Source organism: Sphaeramia orbicularis, chromosome 21 (assembly GCF_902148855.1).
Source record: "Sphaeramia orbicularis chromosome 21, fSphaOr1.1, whole genome shotgun sequence".
Taxonomy (NCBI): Eukaryota; Metazoa; Chordata; class Actinopteri; order Kurtiformes; family Apogonidae; genus Sphaeramia; species Sphaeramia orbicularis.
In genome coordinates, this window is record NC_043977.1 from 1,185,294 (window position 1) to 1,210,461 (window position 25,168).

At 40.3% G+C, this 25,168-nt stretch overlaps 1 protein-coding gene across 1 annotated transcript in view; it reads left to right on the top strand.

Annotated features, from left to right (window-relative positions):
* Positions 1 to 17,918: 17,918 nt before the first annotated feature.
* Positions 17,919 to 25,168, top strand: part of LOC115412786 (thrombospondin type-1 domain-containing protein 7B-like) — a 150,410-nt gene continuing 143,160 nt past the window's right edge. The window contains exon 1 of the mRNA XM_030125448.1: positions 17,919 to 18,031. Within this exon, the coding sequence (XP_029981308.1) occupies positions 17,919 to 18,031 (113 nt within the window). The remainder of the gene's footprint in view (positions 18,032 to 25,168) is intronic.

Here is a 25,168-nt window from a genome sequence, read left to right on the forward strand (position 1 = left end):
CTAGGGTCACAATACCATGTATCATGATACTGTTAAAAAGGTATTTTTTGGTTCTTTTTTTGTTTTTTTAATGAGTATTTCCTGGAAGAATTGAATTCCAGCATAAATCTGCACAAATACTAAACACATTCATATTTGATCCCAACAGGATCTAATGTCTATCAGCAAATGTTCCACAAGGTGTTCAAACTGAAATTCTGTTTTCCAGACATTCCAGTTTCAGATCCTGTTCAAATGTTCAGATTCTATTAGTTCACAACTAACTCAGAACAGGATTGGAGTTCAATCCAAACAAAGGAACCAACATTATGAATAAAGAGTGTGAAAGAAGAAGAAATAAAATAGAAAACAAAAAGGAAAAACAAAAAAAATGAACCTCCACAATATCTGCATTTGAATAAATACCTAAAAATATCGATACAGTACTTTTTAATATCGACACAGTATCGTGAATGAAATATTGCGATATATTGCAGAGCTGATATTTTCTAACAGCCCTATAAAACACAGCTGTACATGTGGGATATCCAACAGATGATAGGCTGTGTGCCGGTAAGGTTATTATCGTTAACGAAAACTAACGAAATGACGAAAACTGAATTGTAAAAAACATTTTCATTAACTGAAAAAAACTATAATTCAAAGAAAAAAAACATAACTAACTGAAACTGAGTTGTGTGTTTATAAAACTAACTACAACGGATAAAAATCATGGATCAAATTCCCTTGGTTTTGGTCTTTGTCAATGTCAGATTGATGTTCAGTGGATTTTTTGTCTCTCTCAGTTTCTGTGCTGTCTCCATCCGACACTTTTTGCTCCGTCACTTGTGTTCACTTGTGGTTTCCAGTCGTCTTCTGGCCCCACTCTACCTGGAAACATGGGAGACTAAAGCAGCAGAGTCCTGTCTGGGATTGATTTGAATAGGAGCACAGAGAAGAAGAGAAAAGAGACCACTGAACTACAACTGAACTACAACTGAACTACAACTAAACTACAACTGAACTACAACTGAACTACAACTAAACCAACTGAAACAACTAAACTACAACTGAACTACAACTGAACTAAACTAAACTACAACTGAACTACAACTGAACTACAACTGAACTACAACTAAACTACAACTGAACTACAACTGAACTACAACTGAACTAAACTAAACTAACTACCTAAACTACAAATGAACTACAACTGAACTACAACAACTACAATTGAACTACAACTAAACTACAACTAAACTAAAACTGAAATACAACTGAACTACAACTGAACTACAACTAAACTACAACTGAACTACAACTAAACTACAACTGAACTACAACTGAACTACAACTGAACTACAAATGAACTACAACTAAACTAAACTGAACTACAACTCTAAACTACAACTGAACTACAAACTAAACTACAACTAAACTACATGAACTACAACTGAACTACAACTAAACTAAACTTGAACTACAACTAAACTACAACTAAACTAAAACTGAAACTACAACTGACACTACAACTAAACTACAACTGAACTAAACTAAACTACAACTGAACTACAACTAAACTACAACTGAACTACAAAAACTACAACTGAACTACAACTAAACTACAACTGAACTACAAATGAAACTACAACTGAACTACAACTAAACTACAACTGAACTACAACTAAACTACAACTGAACTACAACTAAACTAAACTGAACTACACTAAACAACTAAACTAAAACTGAAATACAACTGAACTACAATAAACTACAACTGAACTACAACTAAACTACAAATGAACTACAACTGAACTACACTAAACTACAATGAACTACAACTAAACTACAACTGAACTACAACTAAACTACAACTAAACTACAACTGAACTACAACTGAACTACAACTAAACAACTAAACTACAACTAAACTACAACTAAACTACAACTAAACTACTACTAAACTAAAACTAAACTAAAACTACAAACTAAAACTAAAACTAAGCATTTAGAAAAAAAATGAAACTAATAAAAACTATCAAACCTGCTCAAAAACGAATTAAAACGAACTGAATCAGAGAAAAAAAGTCCAAACTAAATAAAAACTGAACTAGAATGAAAAATCCAAAACTATTCTAACCTTGATGCTGGTCTTTAAAACAGGAGGATAGTGTATAAAATGTGCAGCAGACCCCCCCCCCCCCCCCCCCCGTGCACAAACCGACCCTGAAAACCTGCAGAAGCCACAACCATGACCTTCACTGTCCCCTTCCAGAGCGGACCACAGCCCTCATGTGGACCCCAGTGTTTTATTCCTGTTTCGTTGGACTTCAGCAGAGCAGTGTGATGGCAGGCCTGCTGGAGCTCCCACACACACCAACAATAATTAGTGTGAGAGGCTTGAGCACCTCAGCGTCCCCAGGTAAATCAGAACTGCTATTGAAGGAAGAGGAGACTTTAAGCTGGAGTAATACAGGGTATTAGTACCTTTTTACTGCAGCTCATTTAGTCCTATCTGCTGCTACTGTGATCATGTCCTAGGAGTACCAGGATTAGTCCTGGATCCACTAGGCCTAATTGTGTTTCACCAACAGCCAAATTAATGAATATGGAATCGAATCTGGAACAGCTGAAGCTTTCACAGGCTGATGTGATGGTGCTCATGATTGGACGGCTCTTTTCCAAAAACACATTCTGTGGCACTCAGGCATTGTCAGATTTCTATTATTGGCTTATTATATTACCATCAGCTCTGCCTGCAGTTCTGGCTTTCCACTCTACAGCTGGGTCAGATCCAGCCCCAGTGAACGTCAGTGTCATATGTTAAAGTTTCACCATCATTTATCAAATAGACTCATGTTTCAGATTCAGAGCTGTATTTTATGGAACTCTTTAAAGCATTTCAGTATCACTGGAAAAAAAAAGATATAACTGATTATGTAAAGTTATACTTCTGACATCTATGTAAATGCACTATTAACTTTGTGAATCTGTTGAACTAATTCAACAGTACGTGAATATTCAAAGGTTCTGTCCAGTCCCATTATCAGTCCAGTATTCTCTGCTGTTATCTGCACATGCTCAGTACCAGTCTGTGATCACATCTGTACTGTTTTACTTCCAGTCTTTTATTGTGATACTGAACAAAGGTCCAAACTGCTGTCCCCCTGTCCCAGTCCCCTCCTGTCCCCTGTCCCAGTCCCCCTGTCCCAGTCCCCCCCTGTCCCCTGTCCCAGTCCCACCTGTCCCTGTCCCCTGTCCCAGTCCCCTCCTGTCCCCTGTCCCCTGTCCCAGTCCCCTCCTGTCCCCTGTCCCAGTCCCCACCTGTCCCCTGTCCCAGTCCCCACCTGTCCCCTGTCCCAGTCCCCTCCTGTCCCAGTCCCCTCCTGTCCCCTGTCCCAGTCCCCACCTGTCCCCTGTCCCAGTCCCCACCTGTCCCCTGTCCCAGTCCCCTCCTGTCCCCTGTCCCAGTCCCCACCTGTCCCCTGTCCCAGTCCCCACCTGTCCCCTGTCCCCTGTCCCAGTCCCCACCTGTCCCCTGTCCCAGTCCCCACCTGTCCCCTGTCCCAGTCCCCTGTCCCAGTCCCCACCTGTCCCCTGTCCCAGTCCCCATGTCCCCTGTCCCAGTCCCCTCCTGTCCCCTGTCCCAGTCCCCACCTGTCCCCTGTCCCAGTCCCCACCTGTCCCCTGTCCCCTGTCCCAGTCCCCTCCTGTCCCCTGTCCCCTGTCCCAGTCCCCTCCTGTCCCCTGTCCCAGTCCCCACCTGTCCCCTGTCCCAGTCCCCTCCTGTCCCAGTCCCCTCCTGTCCCCTGTCCCAGTCCCCACCTGTCCCCTGTCCCAGTCCCCACCTGTCCCAGTCCCCTCCTGTCCCCTGTCCCAGTCCCCACCTGTCCCCTGTCCCAGTCCCCACCTGTCCCAGTCCCTCCTGTCCCCTGTCCCAGTCCCCTCCTGTCCCCTGTCCCAGTCCCCTCCTGTCCCCTGTCCCAGTCCCCTCCTGTCCCCTGTCCCAGTCCCCACCTGTCCCCTGCCCCAGTCCCCACCTGTCCCCTGTCCCAGTCCCCACCTGTCCCCTGTCCCAGTCCTGTGTTTCATTTCTGATCAGAACAGCCTGTTTTATACATTTGAATAGACTCAGTAGAATCCGCTTCAGTTTCAGTCTGTTTCGCAGCAGGCGTTCAGTATTAAACTCTTAAATGTTCTTTGTGTCCGTTTGTCTGGTGTGTCATGTGACAGTCCTGCCTCAGACCTGTTCAGACGTCACTTCTGTAGTTTAAACACAGACCCTGTTGGACAGGACATGGGTCCACGTACGACCGCTGGATCTGACCTGTTGTTTCTGACCCACAGAAAAAGTCTGGATCATATTCATACGTTAACAGGAAGTGCAGACCTGGTTCTAACTAATGGCCGTTCAGCTCTGTGGTGGTCTGGAGCTGTTTCCAGTGTTCCACTAATGGCCTACTACAAACCACAGAAGTCTGGTCAGCGTTGTGCAGGTGAACAGTGGAACCCAGTGGAACCCAGTGGAACCCGGTGGAACCAGTGGATTCCAGTGGAACCCGGTGGAACCCAGTGGAACCCAGTGGATTCCAGTGGAACCCAGTGGAACCCAGTGGAACCCAGTGGATTCCAGGTTTGGTTTTTTGAGGCTCTGATGGTAGATGAAGTGCACAGCGGCAGCAGGCGTCAGAGTCTGAAGATTATTTACACATGGTGTGTCTGTGAAAGTGCTGGGTGCTAAATTATTTTCGCTTGATTTCATTCGGGGAAATTAGATTTTGACTTTGCAGCTTTAGCTGTGTTTTAGTGGGGGCAAATGTTGTTTAATGAGAAAGAATTGCGAGGGTAGAGATGGCGCCGTGCCTAGAAATGGGTTGCCAGATGCCCAGTTTCTGACGGACTGTCCAATTTTCCCTGTTTGATGTGTTCTTCTACAGAGTTTTAGTGCCAGTCTTTTTATTGCGGTGCAAATAACAACTCTATCTTTGTGTCTTTCATTGATACGGCCTCCATTTTGTCAAGTATCACCGAGGGTTTGAAACATTCTGGCGCATGCACGGCATAACAAATCTGTGGACCCATAACAGAGGAGGATTTCTGTTCTGTTCGGTTAAAAGGACTCTTCCACTTTGAATAGAATATGTGAATCTTTTTTCTTCCATCAAAGCTGCCTTTGTCTCACACTGGGGCCGGACACAGAATTCAGTCTTTTTGGTTGAACGAGCAGAGCGCTCTGGTACTTACACAGCCATATGCCAATTAGACACCTCTGGCTGCTGATTACTGGCCAAGCTCGGAGGCTGCACGGCTCTGGAAGGCATACCTGACTGCACCCAGATTACATCCTCCTGCTAGCCAGTCTAATTTGACTATTCATACGACAAGAGGCACTCTCTAAAGGCTGACGGAGCATGTCACAATTGATTGGAAAACATGGTTTTGTACAGAAACAAGCGTTGAAAACAAACATGACCTGAGGCGTGCTTGAATTGTAAGTCACAGAGAGCGTGTGCGATGACCTTATTTTAGTTATTTATCCTACTTCTTTGCTCTATTTATTATTATTGTGAGTTCTAATTTTTAAATTTCATGTTCTTATCCCGGTTTTTATCCCAGACTGTTTTTATCTTCTTAAGGTTTTTAGTGTGTTCTATTGCATCTTGTTTTTATTTACTTGACCTTATTTATTTCTTTTCTTCTTTTCCTTCTCCATGCTGCTGTACTGTTGAACGGTGGAACACTGAACACTTCTTGTCCTGTCTGGACGCTCGATCCAGTTCCTGCCGAACAGGTTCCACGTATGTTTGCTGTAATATCAAAAGCAATCACTACGTCTGCAAAACAAATCTACCCACAAGCAGAAATACAGTCACCTGGAACCTTGACCCCACAGTCATGGTTTGACTGATTCTAGCCTGTTTTAAACAAGGTTCGAACAGTTTAGGAGTTTTCATTCTAGTTTAGTTTTATTGTTTGGACTTTTTTCTCTAATTCAGTTCGTTTTAATTTGTTTTTAGAGCAGGTTTGATCATTTTTTATTAGTTTTCATTTTTTTCTAAATGCTTAGTTGTAGTTTAGTTGTAGTTCAGTTGTAGTTCAGTTGTAGTTCAGTTGTAGTTTAGTTGTAGTTCAGTTGTAGTTCAGTTGTAGTTCAGTTGTAGTTCAGTTGTAGTTCAGTTGTAGTTAGTTGTAGTTCAGTTGTAGTTCAGTTGTAGTGTAGTTCAGTTGTAGTTTAGTTGTAGTTTAGTTGTAGTTCAGTTGTAGTTCAGTGGTCTCTTTTCTCTTCTTCTCTGTGCTCCTATTCAAATCAATCCCAGACAGGACTCTGCTGCTTTAGTCTCCATGTTTCCAGGTAGAGTGGGGACCAGAAGACGACTGGAAACCACAAGTGAACACAAGTGACGGAGCAAAAAGTGTCGTATGGAGACAGCACAGAAAACTGAGAGAGACAAAGAAATCGATTTTGTATCAGTCCGACACTGACAAAGACGAAAACGAAGGGAATTTTATCCATAATTTTTATCCGTTGTAGTTAGTTTTGTAAACACACATACAGTTTCAGTTAGTTATGGTTTTTCTTTTAATTATAGTTTGTATTTATTTCAGTTAACGACAATGTTTTTTCCATTCTAGTCTTCATCATTTCCTTAGTTTTCGTTAACGATAAAAACCTTGGTTTTAAATCCTGTCGGTTTGGAGGCTAAATTCAGGCCGTCCGAGTTCATGCCTCTGATTAAAGAATAAATACAGCTCTAACCTGGAAATGTGAAATAAATATATAAAGGCCCTTAAGATACTTATGTGGGTCAAAGGAATGGTGCCAGACTGTCGGCAGTCACAGAAAAGCTGGCAGACGGCAGAGGCTCAGATGCCTCGGTCCGTCCTATTAGATTCTCCCTGATCTGATGGAATGCGGTCTGTAGGGGTCTCCTGCGGACGTGGTCTGGATCCACAGAGCCAGAACCCTGCAGCTATCAGGAGGGAACAGATGAGCAGCCCTCTCTTTCACAGGTGGTCACAATAATTAAGTTTGATTAGATCTTTCCAAATGAATTGCGAAAGCTAATTTGGTATGGGGAGGCTGTGATCCTGCGCCTCTGTAAATACGCCAAAGCTCCAGGTCTATCTGGAAGGGAAACAAAGGCACTTGATCCCTGTCCGTTTACCAAACATGCTTCCCTCTTTTCTGGATTTCTGCACAATTATGTACGGGAGCGGCTCCTTCTGCCTTCACAGTCCCGGCTTAGCTTCCCTCACATGTGCATTCTGTTCCTCATCCAACCAGGTTCCAACACATGTGAGGGTTTGGTTCGTGTTGTGGATGTGACTGTTTCGGGTTGTGTTTGGAAAAAAAAAATAGATATCAATGCTAAACACAAACAGTGATTTGACCAGATGTTTTCACTGGCAGGAAATACTAAAAACTACTGTTTACAAAATGTTCTCATTACTGCGATGGAATTCATATTTCACTCTATATGTAATAATACTGCTGGTATGTCAGTGTTAGTATTTTTATTTTAATTCATCATTTTATCCTTTACAGTTCTGTGCACAAGTCTTAGACCACCTTTAGCTTTGGTTTTTTTTTCCAGATACTGTAAGAAAATACAGCAAACATGAGCACAGCTTTAAAAGACACAAACAAACCAAACTAAATGGGTTTTAACCCTTTCATCCACATTCATCCACATTTACAAACCCATAGTTGAACTGACGTTCCAAAGGGTTCTAAAGGTACTATCGTCCAAACCACATGGGTTCAGTCTGTACAGACCCTCAGACAGACAATGAACTAAAGGATCATCTTGGTTTTAGAACGTGGACTGATCTGGGATCTGCTACAGTGAACCTCCTCAGACCCACACATGAGTTTACTGTCCACGACTGGACAAGAGGTTCACAGATTTAGACAAAAAAAAAACAAAAAAAAAACAACTGTCCACCACAAAGGACATTCCATAAAAATGAAAAAAAAAAAAAAAAAAAGAAAAATGCAGGAGGAGGGAAAATGTCTTCTGAATAAAACCACATTTAAAAAATAAAATTCAAAATGCATTTCAACTTTAGCCCAATTTTGAGAAATAAAATCAATCTAAAAAAATCTAGATTTTTTTTCATAATTCACGGATGAAAGGGTTCAAGGTTAAAGTCAGTATTTACTGTGACCTCTGACCCCATGACAAGAAGCAGCACAAACAATGACAAACATCTGCATGGGTTGAATAAAACCTGGTATAAAACATCAGTAAATTAATGCCATGAATCTGATCAAGTGTGAACTAAAGGGTTAAAGACGTGTTCAGGTCAAAGGGAGGTCACTAAATAAGAACACTGTAGTTTACAGGAGCTGTTTTTACCCAGAAGCCTCTGTTTTTCCTTCATGTCTTCAAACCCAGACTGACAGCTGCTCATCTGTGGTCTGTTCAAGTGTTGGAACCCTACAGACAGACTGTTGGACCTTCAATACTGAAGAACATCTACAGGGTCTGGGATAAACCAGAACAGCAGCTGAAACTGGTCCAGTCTGTCAACGTCCCCTAATCCCCTGTGAGAAGACATTTCTGACCTTATTTGATTCCCTTTTTAAAGTAATTATGATGTTAATGTTTGATCGCCAAACTCCGTTCTGGTGTCTAATATTCTCCTGTTTTATTCAAGTCCATGAAGCACATCCAATCACACCATCATTTAGCAAACAAACACGAAAACAGTACATTCATTAAATTCTTAATTAGTTTTAAAATCAGTAATTAACATTAAACATACGTGTGTAATTATGGCTTTAAAAAAGACTGCAGAAAATAGGAATGAATGTGTTATAGTGAACAATTTGAAAGATTTTGAAGAGCAGGACATTTCATTTATGTAACACTACATTTATGAAAAATTTAAAAAAAAAAAAGTCTCTTTTTTGTACTTTTATAAATCGAAGGTGACACATCCATCAAATACATATTTTCATTCCAAAAAAGCTCGACAGTATTTGATAGAGAAGTGACCATGGACTGTTTGATACAAAGGCAGATGGATGTTTTTCATAGTTTTGGGTAATAGTTGAATCTGAGGTGATACTCCACAGTATGTCCTCCTCACTCACATTTTAAGGACAAATGTCTGTATTTGAAGGTTTATTCATCAAGTGCAGATGAAGATGCTAAGCTAATAACACTTCTGTATAAATGCAATGAGGCAGTGAGTCGTGTCCCCCTGGTTTACACAGTTAACTTTACAAACACACCTCCAATAAAAGGGTGCAGGTCTTGTTCAAAGCCGTGTTAATTATCTATATATTCTTTTATCTTGTCTCAGTCTAATTCTGGTTAAATCCATCTATTTTAGTTCAAATGCAGTGAATCGTCCGTTAACTCTAAAGCAGGGCTGTCAAACTCGTGTTAGTTCAGGGGCAACATTCACCCCAATTTTATCTGCAGTGGGCCGAACCAGTTAGATGAGAAGAGTGAAAAAAGTACAATTACATTCTGATCAGGTTACATCGACAAAGTTTCCTTAAAAATCTGAATAACATGAACAACTTGAATTGTCTTAAGAAAAACAAGTGCAATTTTAACAATATTCTGCCTCGTTTTATTAGTTTATCATTTACACATGTGCATTACAATCACACAAAACATTTAATAACAGGCAGAATACTGGTAAAACTGCATTTACTTTCTACAGACATTTCTGTTTGTTCATATTGTTCATATTATTCACATTTTATAAACACTTTCATGTAATTTTACTTTTTTGCACCAAAAAATCAAATCAGAAAATTTGGCGTTGTCATTATTTATAGGTTATTCTGATAATATTTGACTGGTTCTGACCCACTGGAAAACTAATTGGACTGTCTGTGTGTGTATGTGGAACCTGAATTAAAATGATTTTCACACCATTAAGTGTTAATATCTTCAGTGTAATTTTTGCATTTCACTAATTCATCCTGTGGGTCAGACTGGACCCTTTGGTGGGCCGCATGTTTGACACCTGTGCTCTAGAGGGTGTGTGGACGCGCCCGTGCGTCCTGATGACATGTGTGATGTCACATGATGTGTCAGCAGGCGGAGCCTCGCTGAAACTGTGTTTATACTAGTGTTTAAAGTGCAGATGTCAAACTAATGCTGTTCAGTCAGTGGTGTTAAAGCACATGTTAAAGCAGCCCAGTTCAAACGGTCCACACTGAACGTCTGGGCCGTAGTGTCGTTGTGTTTGGTGTGTGTTCACTGCAGGTACAGACGCACTAAACAGACTACGAAGACAATTTAACTGGAACAGGAAGAAAACATGGGACTGTGTTTCTGTTGGTGGAAAAGTGCATCACATGGACCAATCACAGACGTCCATACTGGGTGTAATTAACTACTATACTGTGTGTAATCTAACTACTATAACTGTTATACTTAGTTATCTGCATCTGAGACCAGTTTCCACTGAATCTGTAATTCTAGTCACTGAAAAGGAGGAGAATTGGATTACTGGATTATTTTCATTCTTTTATTCTTCATTTTTAAACTATTTTTACACATTTGTACATGGTTGAATAAATGTTCTAAACTGTTCAAATGAACAGGATCTGAACATACATTCAACCACATGACTCGCTTTGATGATTTTATGCAGAATTAGATTTTGGTTTAAATATGTAATTACAATTAGTTTGGGAAGAAGTTTTGTTGTTAAATTTAAATTCAAGAGAAAAAAGCGAATGTGTTGGAAAGAATAAGGGTTCTAATGTGGATCCTTGAGGGACTCCATACTGCATTATATTTCTGATGACTGATTAACTGTGCTGATTTCCACTCCTGCAGTTCAAGTGCAACACAGATGGTGATGACAGCTCAGATAAATACTATCCTATCATCTCCATCCACTACATTCTATCATTTCAAACTTCTACAGACTTATCATGATTGTGTGAAATAAATGGGAACAGGTGATTGAATTACAGTGGAAGTGGTTTCATGGTGGGTAAATTGTCTCCTCATAATGTGTAATAGAGTTTGTCCGATATCTGCATCCACATCAGCGGAGGAAGGCGTGTTGTAAACATACGGACTATCTTTCATGCAGGAAATGAGATTTTTATTTGAGATAACCACAGTAATTTCTTTGCGGTCATGCCACTGTTGCTGTGCTCTGGACAAAATGCTATAATTGTAATCAACTGTTCCCAAGTTTCCCTTTTTTATTCTGATCCAAGGCAACGGGCACAAATACACCATGGTCATGTGCATATTTGGACTTTTCCCCTGGTTTATATCATGTCTGAGCTCGAGCATTAAATGTCCTATATCCTATGACGATGGACTTCCTGTTTGTATTCAAAAAGGTTTAAGTTAAGAGAAGTGAATTATAATTTAAGAGGGATGTTTGTGTTAAAAAAATGTAAAAAAAAACAAACGTTAAATTTGTCTGTGTTTCTGTTATTGGTGTCAAATTATGGAACCAGTTGACAGATGAAGTGAAATTGTGTAGCTCATTGTCGAGTTTTAAAAAAGCTTTCAGTTGTCAAATTCTCAAGGGCTATAAAAGTACAATGATCTGTAAGTGACTGAAGAAACTGAATGTAGATTCATTCGTGTTAATGCTTTATTTGCTGCAGTTTCAGGTGGAGTAAGGATGGAGTGGGAGAAGCAGAAATAAGCCTCTGGATTCAGCTTCTTCCTTTCTTAGTTACTAATTGTGTTAACTGTATGTTCTTTATATGTGTGTTTTTGTGCATAACTGAAATAAAAATATATTCATTCACTTAAACACACAGATAGGACAGGACAAAGTAGGACCAAAGCTCCTGTAGTTCAACAGCATATTTAAAGACAATTAACTTTCATTTGACCTTTCATGGTCAGTCAAGGTCAAAGGTCATGGCACCAAACCAAAGCCCATATGTGACTTCCTATCTATTGTCAATAGTAATTATATCAATGTTCAGCTGTTTAAGTTGTAACACTTTGAAATGTGTCCCATTCTAAACCAATGGGATTTGGAACATCCTACTAAAATGGACGTTCTGTGTCCGACACGTGTCCCGATGTTGCAGCACATGAGTGCATACGGGTATAATGCCACTGTTGCACCACAGGAGGGCGCTGTCGTACAATGGCACCACGGGTACAATGCCGCTAGTTTAAAAAATTCATAAAAGACTAGAAAAGCACTCAGAGAGCGCAGACCTCCACCACGGCAGATCACCCCTCACAGATTTAATGTCCTAAGGATGAAACAGAGGCCCAGACACCATTGGCTCAGAGCTTCTACAAACCCTCATCAGTACCTGGACCTGATGGGTTTGTCATATACTGTGTTGCCACCCCGTGGTATCGGCTCGACTTGACTCGGCCTTTTTGCGTTTCCATTACGAAAAAGGACCTGGAATCTGGTACCCGGTACTAGTTTTTTGGTCTCACCTCCGCTGAGGTTCCAGGACTGGGGACCAGACACTAAAAGGTGACACTGTGTAAACACTGCAGACCACTGATTGGTCAGAGTCGTCTCTGTGACCCGCCTTTTTACAGAAACAGATGCTGTTACAGCTACTCTCGCATTCAAAAAGAAAAAGGGTAAAAAATAAAATAGCAGAGTAGTCTGAGGAGGAGGGCTATGACTCACTAAATTCCTTAATAAGCACTCACAGAGATATTTTTGTATTCAAAAATGATCAAAATGCATTTTCACTAACAAAAATATTCTCTGTGGTTGACTTCAACTTCACAATCATCAAACAAAAACCTTCTTAAGCAGATAAAGAATATTTAGCGTATATTTAGCGGTAGATAAACTGTCTCACTCCTTCCTCGTAACAGTCAGACCAGGCCTGAACCAGCTGTCCTCTGTCCCTGATCACAGGAGGAGGACGGTCCGACCAGGAGGAGGGTGTGAGCAGCTGAAAACAATATGAAATCAATCAGAATTCATTAATCAATATGACCATTGGCCTTATTTTGATTTACCAATATCCAAAAAATGTATAAATAATATAAATGGCTCCAACAGATGCAGAAGTGTACAGTAAATATAGCGGTAGATGAATCCACATGATGACAGTCTGTAAAACTACACCATGGTCTGTTCAGGAGGTTCAGACGCAAACATTCAGCAGAAGCTTAACGAGACAACAGGCAACGAGCGACTTCATCAGCAACTCTGAGCAGAGCACACAGAAGTAAGGCGCCGCATCACTATGAAAGTGGGTAGTATCTGGAATGGAAACGGTCTGGAATAGGACCTGGTACCAGAGTGGAGTCCAGCCGGTTCCACAGAGTGGAAACTCTGCAATAGAGTCTATTTAAAGCACAAGGGGTTCAACATGTTTTACTGACTTAGAAAAACTAAATTAATCACCAAAAAATGAACACACCGGCCACTCCACCGAAGCATTGAAATGGTAATTTTACATGAATTATTTGACTGTTTGCTTATTTTCATTGTGTTTTTTTATCAGTTCAACAGATTCTGTAAAGCCCTCTGAGGTGACCTTGTTGTGATAGTGGGCTGCAAAAAAAAAAAAAAAAAAAAAGAAACAGAAATGGTAGAACACTCTGATGTTTCTACATAATGAAAGTAAATCCAAGTCTACTCTAACAGAATAATCAGTGTATCCTAAAGTGTTTGGAATGCGGTGGACATCCTACCTGAGCCAGGTGAGCACCAGTCATCCCTTTTGCTGATCTGTGTGTGGCAGTGGGAGGCACTTTGGACCAGTTCTTCAGCAGAGGACCGAGCGGTGCACAGAGAACCTCCAAAGACGTTAAGTCTGACAGGGACAGTCAATCAGCTGCAGCAGGCCTTCTGCCTGGACCATCATGCACCGCCTTAATCCTCTGTGAATCAATGCGTGGAGGGCTGCGACTGTCACACCTCCAGCTCCAACCGCTGCTGTGAACTCCCTGGTGATGGCTCCGTTCAGGCCCCGCCCACTGAGGCTCCGATTGGTGTTGGCAGGAGTCGGTGGCAGTCCGAGGCCTGAGTTCAGAGAAGAAAAACGAGACAAGAACAAAAGACACTGATGTAAACATCTGATACCAACGCATTGAACACTGCCAAAAATGTCCCGTTACAAATCAGCCAAATATTCTTAAACCTGGTCCAACTGTCTGATACTGAGTCAGGGGCACCGATACCTTTGTGGACCCCATGAAAGGTAAACACTGTGGACCCTTTTAAAATTCAGTATCTTGTTGATCTGTCGGAGCGGGGGGGTGGGGGGATAGGTGTGGGCTGTGCGGTCCATATATAACATCAAACTAAAATGAAACTGAACATGCTTTCAACGTCCAACTCCCAACTCTACGCCTCTGTTATTCAGCAGGTGTTACACGAAACTTTCACAACTTCGATCCTGGATCCACCGGACACCCCCTGCCCGCTCTATGGGTGTCCCCCACAAAGGCTGGGCCCCATGAATTTGTCATGTTTACCCCCCCCCCCTTAGCGGTGCCCCAGTACTGAGCAAAAACAAATCTGCCAATGGGTCGGAAAAAACATTACTGTCTAGAATCCTTAAAACAACTTAAAACCATAATGTGCCTTAAAACTAGACAAAAATGACAGAATTATGTTTAGTAGAATAAATCAGATCCCACTGATTAGAGACAGAATGAGTTTAAATGTTGAATTTCAGTCTGAACAGCAGAGGAACACGGAGGAAAACCTTCTCAAACAAACATTAGATTGTGTTGACTGATCTGAAAATGAGGCTTCAACAGTGAATGGATCCCAGTTCTTCCACATGTGTTTCCTACTGAGGTCAACGCCCACTGTGGGGTCATGTGACCAGTTAGCTCCTCCTCCTCGTGGAGCAGACATGGGTGTCCATGTTAAAGGGACTCAGAAACCACGTGTAAATAAACAGATGTTCATCCACAAGCGTCCATCCCATGTCCTAAACTGTTGTCGGGTCAGACTGGTGGTGAGTCTGTGAACGTACGCATGTAGAATATGTGTGAAAAAAGTCTGAAGTGAAGAAGCAGCGAGTGTGTGAAGGTGGAGTTAGTCCAACATGTTAGGGACACACATTTAACATGGGACTGACCCACAGACCACATGTCTGTGGTTTCATGTGTGAACCACATTCGACTGGACCCAGGAATTTAACAGACATTTATTAAATGAGTCCAGGCTCAGGTTCGGCTGTGGGATCATTTCTGTCATGGTTGAAACCTGGAAACAACAACAGATGGGTCAGTAAAGTTCGTTTGGCTCATTAGTTCAAAAAATATGAGCAAAACCTTTAAACCAGGAAAATCAGACTGGATATGAGATGGAAAATAGGAGGGAAAAAAAGAGAGATTTATTTAAAAGAAGATGATTTTTTTTTTATGTAAAAGTTTCTTGGCAAGCTTTTTTCTATTTAGATGAAAAATAAGACATATGTTCTGGAAATAAGGCTTTTTCACTTTGTTAGAAGTCATTTTTTTGCTGTGAAAAGGCCTGTACAAAAACAAGAAAATTAATTACTGGGTTCAAATGTGTTATTTCAAGTAAATTATCTACCAGAGCAGAAAGAAAATTACACTTATCAAGTTTTCTTAAAATAAGACAATATTATCTGAGGATTATAGAATGAGAATATTCTTATTTTAAGCAGAATATACTTGTTTCAGTTCTTCCTAGTCAGATTTTCTTTTTTACCTATGGATAAACTGGGATACATGGTTGAGGGTAAACAGTTCCTGTGTTCTTCACACTCATCCTCCAACAGCTTTTATTAGAAATATGGTTTAAATTTATTAATAATAATAATAATAATATAATAATAATACGTCACACTTATATAGCGCTTTTTTAGACGCTTCACAAACAAACAAAACAAAAAGAGCAGAGAGAAAAACAAAAAAGAGGCTCAAGAAAATTCAAGTCGTAATGTCTCAGTGGTAGAACAAGAGGAAAATACTGGAACAGGTCCAAGAATCTGACCAAGATTAAGACTAATACGTAAATAAATCTAAAACATGATCTTTTAAGGTAAATATTCCATGTTTAAGTCCGTTTCTTCCTTTTTTCAGTGTAAAAATGTCACCATCCATGCACCCACTCTGTGCAGACTGTGTTTCTTCCACTGATCCAGTGTTGATTAGGATCCTCCATCATAAACATGTGCAGAAGCTCCACAGAGAACAGCTGTGAATGACAGCGTGCAGATGCAGGAGGCTTCAATGAAGCAGGAGGCTTCATACAGATGCAGGAGGCTTCAATGAAGCAGGAGGCTTCATACAGATGCACGAGGCTTCAATGAAGCAGGAGGCTTCATACAGATGCAGGAGGCTTCAATGAAGCAGGAGGCTTCATACAGATGCAGGAGGCTTCATACAGATGCAGGAGGCTTCAGTGAAGCAGGAGGCTTCATACAGATGCAGGAGGCTTCATACAGATGCAGGAGGCTTCAGTGAAGCAGGAGGCTTCATACAGATGCAGGAGGCTTCAGTGAAGCAGGAGGCTTCATACAGATGCAGGAGGCTTCATACAGATGCACGAGGCTTCAATGAAGCAGGAGGCTTCAATGAAGCAGGAGGCTTCATACAGATGCAGGAGGCTTCATACAGATGCACGAGGCTTCAATGAAGCAGGAGGCTTCATACAGATGCACGAGGCTTCAATGAAGCAGGAGGCTTCATACAGATGCAGGAGGCTTCATACAGATGCACGAGGCTTCAATGAAGCAGGAGGCTTCATACAGATGCATGACCTGAAGGCAGCGTCCTTTCATTTTCTATGCTATCAGCACACACTGGAGCACAGCTATGACTCTGCTGTGATTTAGAATCCATTCATCTGTTCACCCTTATTCATTCCACCATTCATCTGCACACACAAACATCTGCACACACACACACACACACACACACATACAAAAACACACAAACACACACACCCTCACACATCTGCACACACACCCTCACACATCTGCACACACACACACACACATCTGCACACACAAACACACACACCCGCACAAACACACACACACACCCTCACACATCTGCACACACACACACATCTGCACACACACAAACACACACACACCTGCACACACACACACACACACCCTCACAATCTGTGCACACACACACACATCTGCACACACAGTTCCTGTGAATATATTACAGGATTATTATGGATCCACACTGAGCCTCGGTGCAGTTTTCAAGGAGAAGGGCAGCGTCAGTTTTGTGTGGTTTTAGCGTGGCATCAGTCGGGACATGAAAGTGGGTGTGGTTTTAGCGTGGCATCAGTCGGGACATGAAAGTGGGTGTGGTTTTAGCGTGGTGTCAGTCGGGACATGAAAGTGGGTGTGGTTTTAGCGTGGCATCAGTCGGGACATGAAAGTGGGTGTGGTTTTAGTGTGGCGTCAGTCGGGACATGAAAGTGGGTGTGGTTTTAGTGTGGTGAAGGTCATAGGGCTGTAAGAAAATATGGGTTCTGCAATATATCACGATATTTCATTTCCCAATACCGTACTGATATTAAAAAGTACTGTATGGATATTTTTAGGTATTTATTCAAATGCAGATATGGTTCATTTTTGTTTTTTTTGTTTTTCTTCATTGTTTATATTTTATTTATTATTCTTTAACACTCTTTTATTAAATGTTGGTTCCTTTGTTTGGATTGAACTCCAATCCTGTTCTGATGTTAGTTGTGAACTAATAGAATCTGAACATTTGAACAGGATCTGAAACTGGAATGTGTGTAAAACAGAATTTCAGTTTGAACACAGTTGGAACATTTGCTGATAGAACATTAGATCCTGTTGGGATCAATACAAATGTGTTTAGGATTTGGGCAGATTTATGATGGAATTCAATTCTTCAAGGAAATAATCATTTAAAAAAAAAAAAAGAAAAAAATCAAAAAACTGTGGTTGTGGGTGTGGTTTTAGCGTGGTGTCGGTTGGGACATGAAAGTGGGTGTGGTTTTAGCGTGGCGTCGGTCGGGATATGAAAGTGGGTGTGGTTTCAGTAGGTCCTGGACACGACCGTGCGAACCTTCCGTGCAGATGTGTCAGCGGCTGTTTCCGTTCCGACAGCGGCGTCCCGCACACAGCTGCAGCGTGGGCTTTTACTCCCATATGACAGTCCATGATTACCTGTCAACCCCCAGCCTAGCATGTTCTTACGAACTCTGGTTCTATTACCAGCTCCTGCCCGCCCCCCGTCCCCCTCCCGGACACGCTCCTCGGTCCCAGCCCCGCCCCCTCCTGACCCAGACCTTATTTCCACAGGCTTCGCTCTGCCTGCTCATTCCATTGTGCCTTAAATGGGCCTGTCTGTGTGCCTGGACGTCTTCTCTCTTGGCTAGCAACAAACTAAATAAAAGCCAACAAACAGAATGAAAAAAAGGCGCTTGTGTTGGATGGAACCAAATCAATTGGGGAACACAGAGTTTCAGGTAAGGACCAACAATTTATTTAATCTGTATTCAATCTCAGCTTTTGACTTCTATTATTGTCAATGCATGTGCTTCCTCTGAATGTGTGCACCTGTTGTTTATATTGGACAGAGCAGCGTTCAACGGGGGCGTTGGGGGGGGGGCTGGAATGAGAAAGCCAGGGGGGGGGGGGGGTCTGAAATGGGGGCACTGGACTGTAAAAGTATCAATTATCAAGCCGCATGTTATGTCAATGGTGAACACACACACACACATCCTCTGTTACAAGGTACATCGTGATGCCCCCCCATCCACTGCATTCCCCCCACCACTATGCAACATATATAACTTCCAGCAGATCCCCCCCCCACACACATCTTGTTAAGTTCACTTGTTAATTGTTTCCATCCCTAATGTTCATGCATGTAAAATGTCTTGTATATTTGTAGGAGCAAACTAAATAAAATTAAGTAAAAAAAAAATAAAAAATTCTACCCACTGTTTTGTCTCTAGTCCAGTGTTTGTCTATATTATGTGTATGTCCACATGTTGTTCTGGGTTCATGTTGGAACTATATGTCATGAACAATGTAAAAACTGAAGCCAAATTCCTTGGATGAGTTCATATACTTGGCCAATAAAACTGATTCTGATTCTAAACCATGAACTGAACCAGTACTTTGGTCATCAGCTAAAATGTCCTTCGGGGTCACATGAGTGTCCATTTGTGTCCAAAACAGTTGTCCTACAGTCACAGAAGTGTGTGTAAATAATGCTAATCCATTTGTGCACAGACTACTGATATTCTCTGACAGTGGAAGCTCTATTTTCATAAATATTGGATTTGGAATAGCACGTGGATGTGAAAACTTTTGCTGGTGGACGGACGTGACATTACCCATGATGCTCTGGTCAGTCCCAGTACTTTATTAGGAATAAACTTCTAGACTTCCTATTGCTAATTGTGCTCTTCTTCATAAATGTTCTATTGTGGATCTAAAACAATCCCAGCTGACACAAAAACACTAAATGTGTCAGTGGACGGATGTGACATGGTTGTTGTGGATCCCATCATACTGATGCTCTGCAGCCATGTCAGCGTTTACACTAATGATCCCTGTGCAAAAACTAGGAGCACTATTATTTATTGGATAGTTTAGCATCAGACTAAAGAGGAAAGAACAATCTAGAATTGTTCTTTGTGTCTAAAAATGCTTCTTATTGTAAAAGTGTTGATGTAAACAGTGCTGTGTGCCATTCTTCATGTGTGTATTGGTGGAACAGAAGCAGGATGGATCAGCACCATACTCCAGATTGAACCTGTACAAATAAAACATGTGATATGGAGGAGAGAATCTGGGAAGAAAAACTGGGGAATCCAAAAAGAAGATTTGTTTTTCAGCTCAGTTCAGTTCAAATAGAACTTGTCCATTTGTGACATGAAAATATAGCATTAATTGTGATGAAATGGTTCATTTTGGAGCTGAAAACATAGTTCATATGAGCATCAACATGTTGAACAGAACTGAAATCCTGTCCATTTGAACAACTGTCATTTACCAACACAAAGTTCCTTTGGATTCACTGAGACTGATTTAATATGAACACAGACACAAAGAAGAGCTGTGAGCACATGTGAGCCGTTATGTGTTTTCTGATTCATCTGATTAAAGTATGTCAGATTTAACCCTTTGCACTCATATCTGTCTGTCAGGGTCAGGTCAGTCTGAGAAAATAGATTTTCAATGTCAAAGATGATTTTCACCTGGTTAATTCTAAAAATAAATCCTCCCAGTCATCTGAGGGCAGCGGCTCGGTCCACTAACAGGAGGATATTTTCTGTCCATTCAGGAAATAGTGAATACAGTGGTTAATAAAAGCAGAACTAGAAAATACAAAAACAGGACCCATGTGAAGGTGCAAACTGAAGTGTGGTTCACATTCTGATGCCTGTCTGCATAGAAATGACTGAAACATCCCAGTTTGACTTTATTTTTTACTATAAACACTGTAGATACATTCTTTTTCCACAGTACATGTTGCTGTGTTTCTTCCTCTGCAGGCTTAAATGAAAAATGGAGCGTGCCATTTTTGTGACTTCCTGTGCTACAGATGTTTATCTTGTTTCGAATTTCAAGTCGTCTGTCCATGATTTAATTTATTTTACGCTTCTTCAGCTGTGGGTGTGTTTGGGCACATGAATATATTGTGTGCTGTTCAGAAAACAAATTCAGATCCTGCTCAGGTAAAAACACGGAGTTTAACCCAGAAAAATGCTGCAGAGACGCGATAGTAATGAACTCCAACTTACAGATGTAGCAGTAAAAAGGAAGCAGAGAAGGAAAGCCAGTGTGGAACCCAGATTTAAGGTGGACACACACCGACTCCATCATCCACCTGGAGTCGGCAGACCGTCCTACGGCCACACTTTTCCTTAGAAACACCTCCGTTTAATATCATTAAAGTCTGTCGATTCAGTCGGTACCGTTTGGAAAAACACCAGAACAAAAGACAGTGTTATTTATTAAAACTGGAACCTTATTTTATGAACATGTTCTCCTCATGTGGGTGGGTGTTCAACCTGCCATCTGTCAAACAAAACCAACGTACCGTCTTTTAACAATTCAGTCTGAATTCAAAATATTTCACAGCCAAACACCTTGATCAGAATAAGAATTCATTTTCTTCTTTTTTTTTTCTTTATGTGTTTTAACGACTGAATCTAAAACTACTGAACATTACATTGGACTATTTTTTTTTTTTAATAATTATTTTAAATTATACATTTACATAAACTTGTACTTAGACATAAGGACCCACACAGACTATATACACACAAATGGTGCATGATTTACTTTTCTTTTTAAAGTTGGAAAAGATTCAGTTTTTTGTTCGTGGACAAATTAATTTGTTTCATCAACGATGGAATGCTATTTTCTCTACTGTCAACAACAGTTTCCTGCTGTCTCCTCTGTCCTTCTGACAGAGAAATGTGTCGTTATTATACATTATATTAACTCTGAATCAGCCCTGAGCATCATAAAGAGGAGTTGATAATATTATTTATCTTGTTGTTTTTTTGTTTTTTTCTCTTTTTGGGGGTTTAACAGGTTTGTAGGTTTGTGGAATAAGACTTCTTTGCGTCTGAGTGCACCTATAAAGAATTTATTGACTCCACCAACACTTTCTTCCTCCATCTCCGCAGACAAACAGGAAATGGAACGACACCAATGATCACATTGCTAAAGAGACGCCTGTTTATTTAGCTTCTTTTTTATTGTATTTTTTTTCTGACTGTGAAGCTGTTGTGTATTTTAAAGACAGACGTATCTCCACTGTGCCGCTCTGCAGCCTCTGCTGAAGCCGGGGTTGTGAACTCAATCAGCTGCATGTTTATCGTGGTGCCACCCAACATACTCCAGCTCCGTCCAAGAGCTGAAGGTGCAGCGGGACGGCTCGTTAAGCAAGCGGACCGGGTCGCAACACTGATAAGTACAGCCGAGTATTTGAACCCGGCGCCCAGACTCACCACACACAGATCAGTTCAACGATACCGTCCTTTTTTTGACACCAAAGTGAGAAAACGGTTTGGGTTTGGCATCACATGCTAGTGGACTGTGGTGGTTTCTTTATGTGCTTTCCTGAATGCCCAGAAAATAGCTCTGGGTTTGGATTGGAAATCAGTGAAATAGCTATCCTGGAAGTGCGTGCTCCTTTGGAAGACGGCTGAATTACAGTGATTAATTACAAAGCAAATGTGATCAGACAGAGTAAATTTGAAAAAGGCGAGAATGTGACAGTGGGATGTTTAAATATGGACGAGCTGCAGAGGATCTCTTAATCAAATTGGTTATGTCAAATACTATTATACATTGGAAATCTTAACCTACACACTTATGTAGATTTCTTATTTGAGTCAAAAGGAAGAGTTTTTATCCACAGTCCGTCAGGTTATTGAACCACAGACGGTCTGCAGCTCAGATCTGATCATATTTATAGAACACTGACACCAGCTACCACAGGGACAGGAGTTTGGATCTTTGCACTATCAATCAATCTGGGGTTTTTTTTGGTTTTTTTTATACACTTCCTCTTTGCACTGAGTACTGGCTTCATTTTATTTTACTTATTTATTTATTCATTTATGTATTATTAGTTTATTATATTGTGGACAATCCCAATTAATTAACTGTATCATTAACAGTAAAAACAGCAGCGTTAGCTAACATGTCTACTATCCTACTGTAGCCCCCAACCTGATGACAATAGGAACCCTAAAAAAGCTATATACTACAGCACATTAATTAAAATGAGAGAGTTAAGACAGATAAGAGACCAGATAAATCAATAAAGAGAAAAGAAATAAAAGAGAACAGTGAACCATCATCATACAACAGTCATACAAACAGCACATACAATCCAAACACACACAAACAGAACATACCATATAATCACACATCAGCTTTCCTATTTAGTGTACACTTTATTTCCTTCATTGTGTTTTAGTTTAAACTGTTTTAACTAATTATTAACCACCACCATAACTCTGACGCCTTCACACAAAGTGTTGGATGTTATATATTCACACCTTGTTCACAGTGTTTGTTGGAAAATGGAGGTGAACTGATATGAAGCCTAAACAAAGGCAGAGTTGTGCTGTGAACGGCTTCATTTTCACTGATTACACTGGTTTTCACCACATGTTCATTTTCATCAAAAGATGAACAAGCACACGGAGTCAAATTAACCCAGAACAACAGGAGCGCTGCAAAAGGAGGCACTTCTATATGCATTAGTCTGAACATTATATGATCTTATGAGGAACAGGGAAAAAACATGAACATGAAGTTACTTTAGAGACAACGTAATATCATGAAATTGTGTGAATATACACAGCACTTACTTAGTGTGTTATCTGTATGGATTATAAACTACACATATATGTTCACACTGCAACGAATACAACACACTGAGAGTTAAGGGTTAGATTAAGGGTTAAGAATAGGGATAAGGGTTAGGGTTAAGAATAAGGGTTAGGAATAAGGGTTAGGGTTAAGTGAACCGTAGACCTAGCGTAAATTGACACTTAATCATCAATCATCAATCAATCAATCGTAAATTGACACAATCCTTAATGTTCAATAACACATGAAAATGCGCAGGTATCAAACTATCAAACTCTGAAAGTCCAAATGCCATTAGAACTGGTTTGACACTGAAGGTGTTTGATGGGAGTGTCTTCAGATGAGAGACATCACACATGTTTTTACTGCATTTCTTTGCTTTTGTTTCAGGTAGTTTATCTCAGTGCAAACAAAATAATTTCACCCCCTTGAGAGGAAACGACAACACGAACAAAACAGAGCAGAAAAGGATTTGGAGCAAAAACAGCATCTATAAACAAATGTGAGTGCGTTCTGAAGCAGAGCTGGCAAATAATTCCACAGCAGACAGACAGAGGGACACGGACAGTTCTACAGAGAAGCACAGCGAGCGCTGCAGATAATCGGATTGGGTTTGTGCGGCTGTTCCACCTGGCCTCCCATCCACACCGCCCTTCATTAAAAAGGTTTATAATTAACGCTGTAATCCTGGTCAGTCCCACTCCGGTTCCACTGATAGGACGGTCTGTGGGGACTGGGGGGACTGGGGGGACGCAGGTGACCGTGTCTGAGCCCAGGACGCTGACGGTCCCTGGGGGGGGGGTTCTACACTGTTAAAAAATCCTGTTGTTTTTACAGAAAAAAACTGACAGATGTGGCTTCCAGAACAATACTGTAAAAACACATCCAACTGTAAACATATTTATGGAGTAACATGTAGAGTAACAGTTTAAACATGTAGTTTGAACAGTTTAAACATGTATTTGAACAGTTTAAACATGTAGATTGAACAGTTTAAACATGTAGATGTAACAGTTTAAACATGTAGATGTAACAGTTTAAACATGTAGATGTAACAGTTTAAACATGTAGATGTAACAGTTTAAACATGTAGATGTAACAGTTTAAACATGTAGATGTAACAGTTTAAACATGTAGTTGAACAGTTTAAACATGTAGTTTGAACAGTTTAAACATGTAGATTGAACAGTTTAAACGTAGATTGAACAGTTTAAACGTGTAGATTGAACAGTTTAAAATGTAGTTGAACAGTTTAAAATGTAGTTTGAACAGTTTAACGTGTAAATTGAACAGTTTAAACATGTAGTTGAACAGTTTAAACATGTAGATTGAACAGTTTAAACATGTAGATTGAACAGTTTAAACGTGTAGATTGAACAGTTTTAAACGTGTAGATTGAACAGTTTAAACGTGTAGATTGAACAGTTTAAACATGTAGATTGAACAGTTTAAACATGTAGATTTAACAGTTTAAACATGTAGATTGAACAGTTTAAACATGTAGATGTAACAGTTTAAACATGTAGATGTAACAGTTTAAACTGTAGATTGAACAGTTTAAACGTGAGATTGAACAGTTTAAACGTGTAGATGTAACAGTTTAAACATGTAGATGAACAGTTTAAACATGTAGATTGAACAGTTTAAACGTAGATTGAACAGTTTAAACGTGTAGATGTAACAGTTTAACATGTAGATGTAACAGTTTAAACGTGTAGATTGAACAGTTTAACGTGTAGATTGAACAGTTTAAATGTGTAGATGAACAGTTTAAACATGTAGATGAACAGTTTAAACATGTAGATGTAACAGTTTAAACTGTAGATGTAACAGTTTAAACATGTAGATTGAACAGTTTAAACGTGTAGATTGAACAGTTTAAAAACATGTAGATTGAACAGTTTAAATGTAGATTGA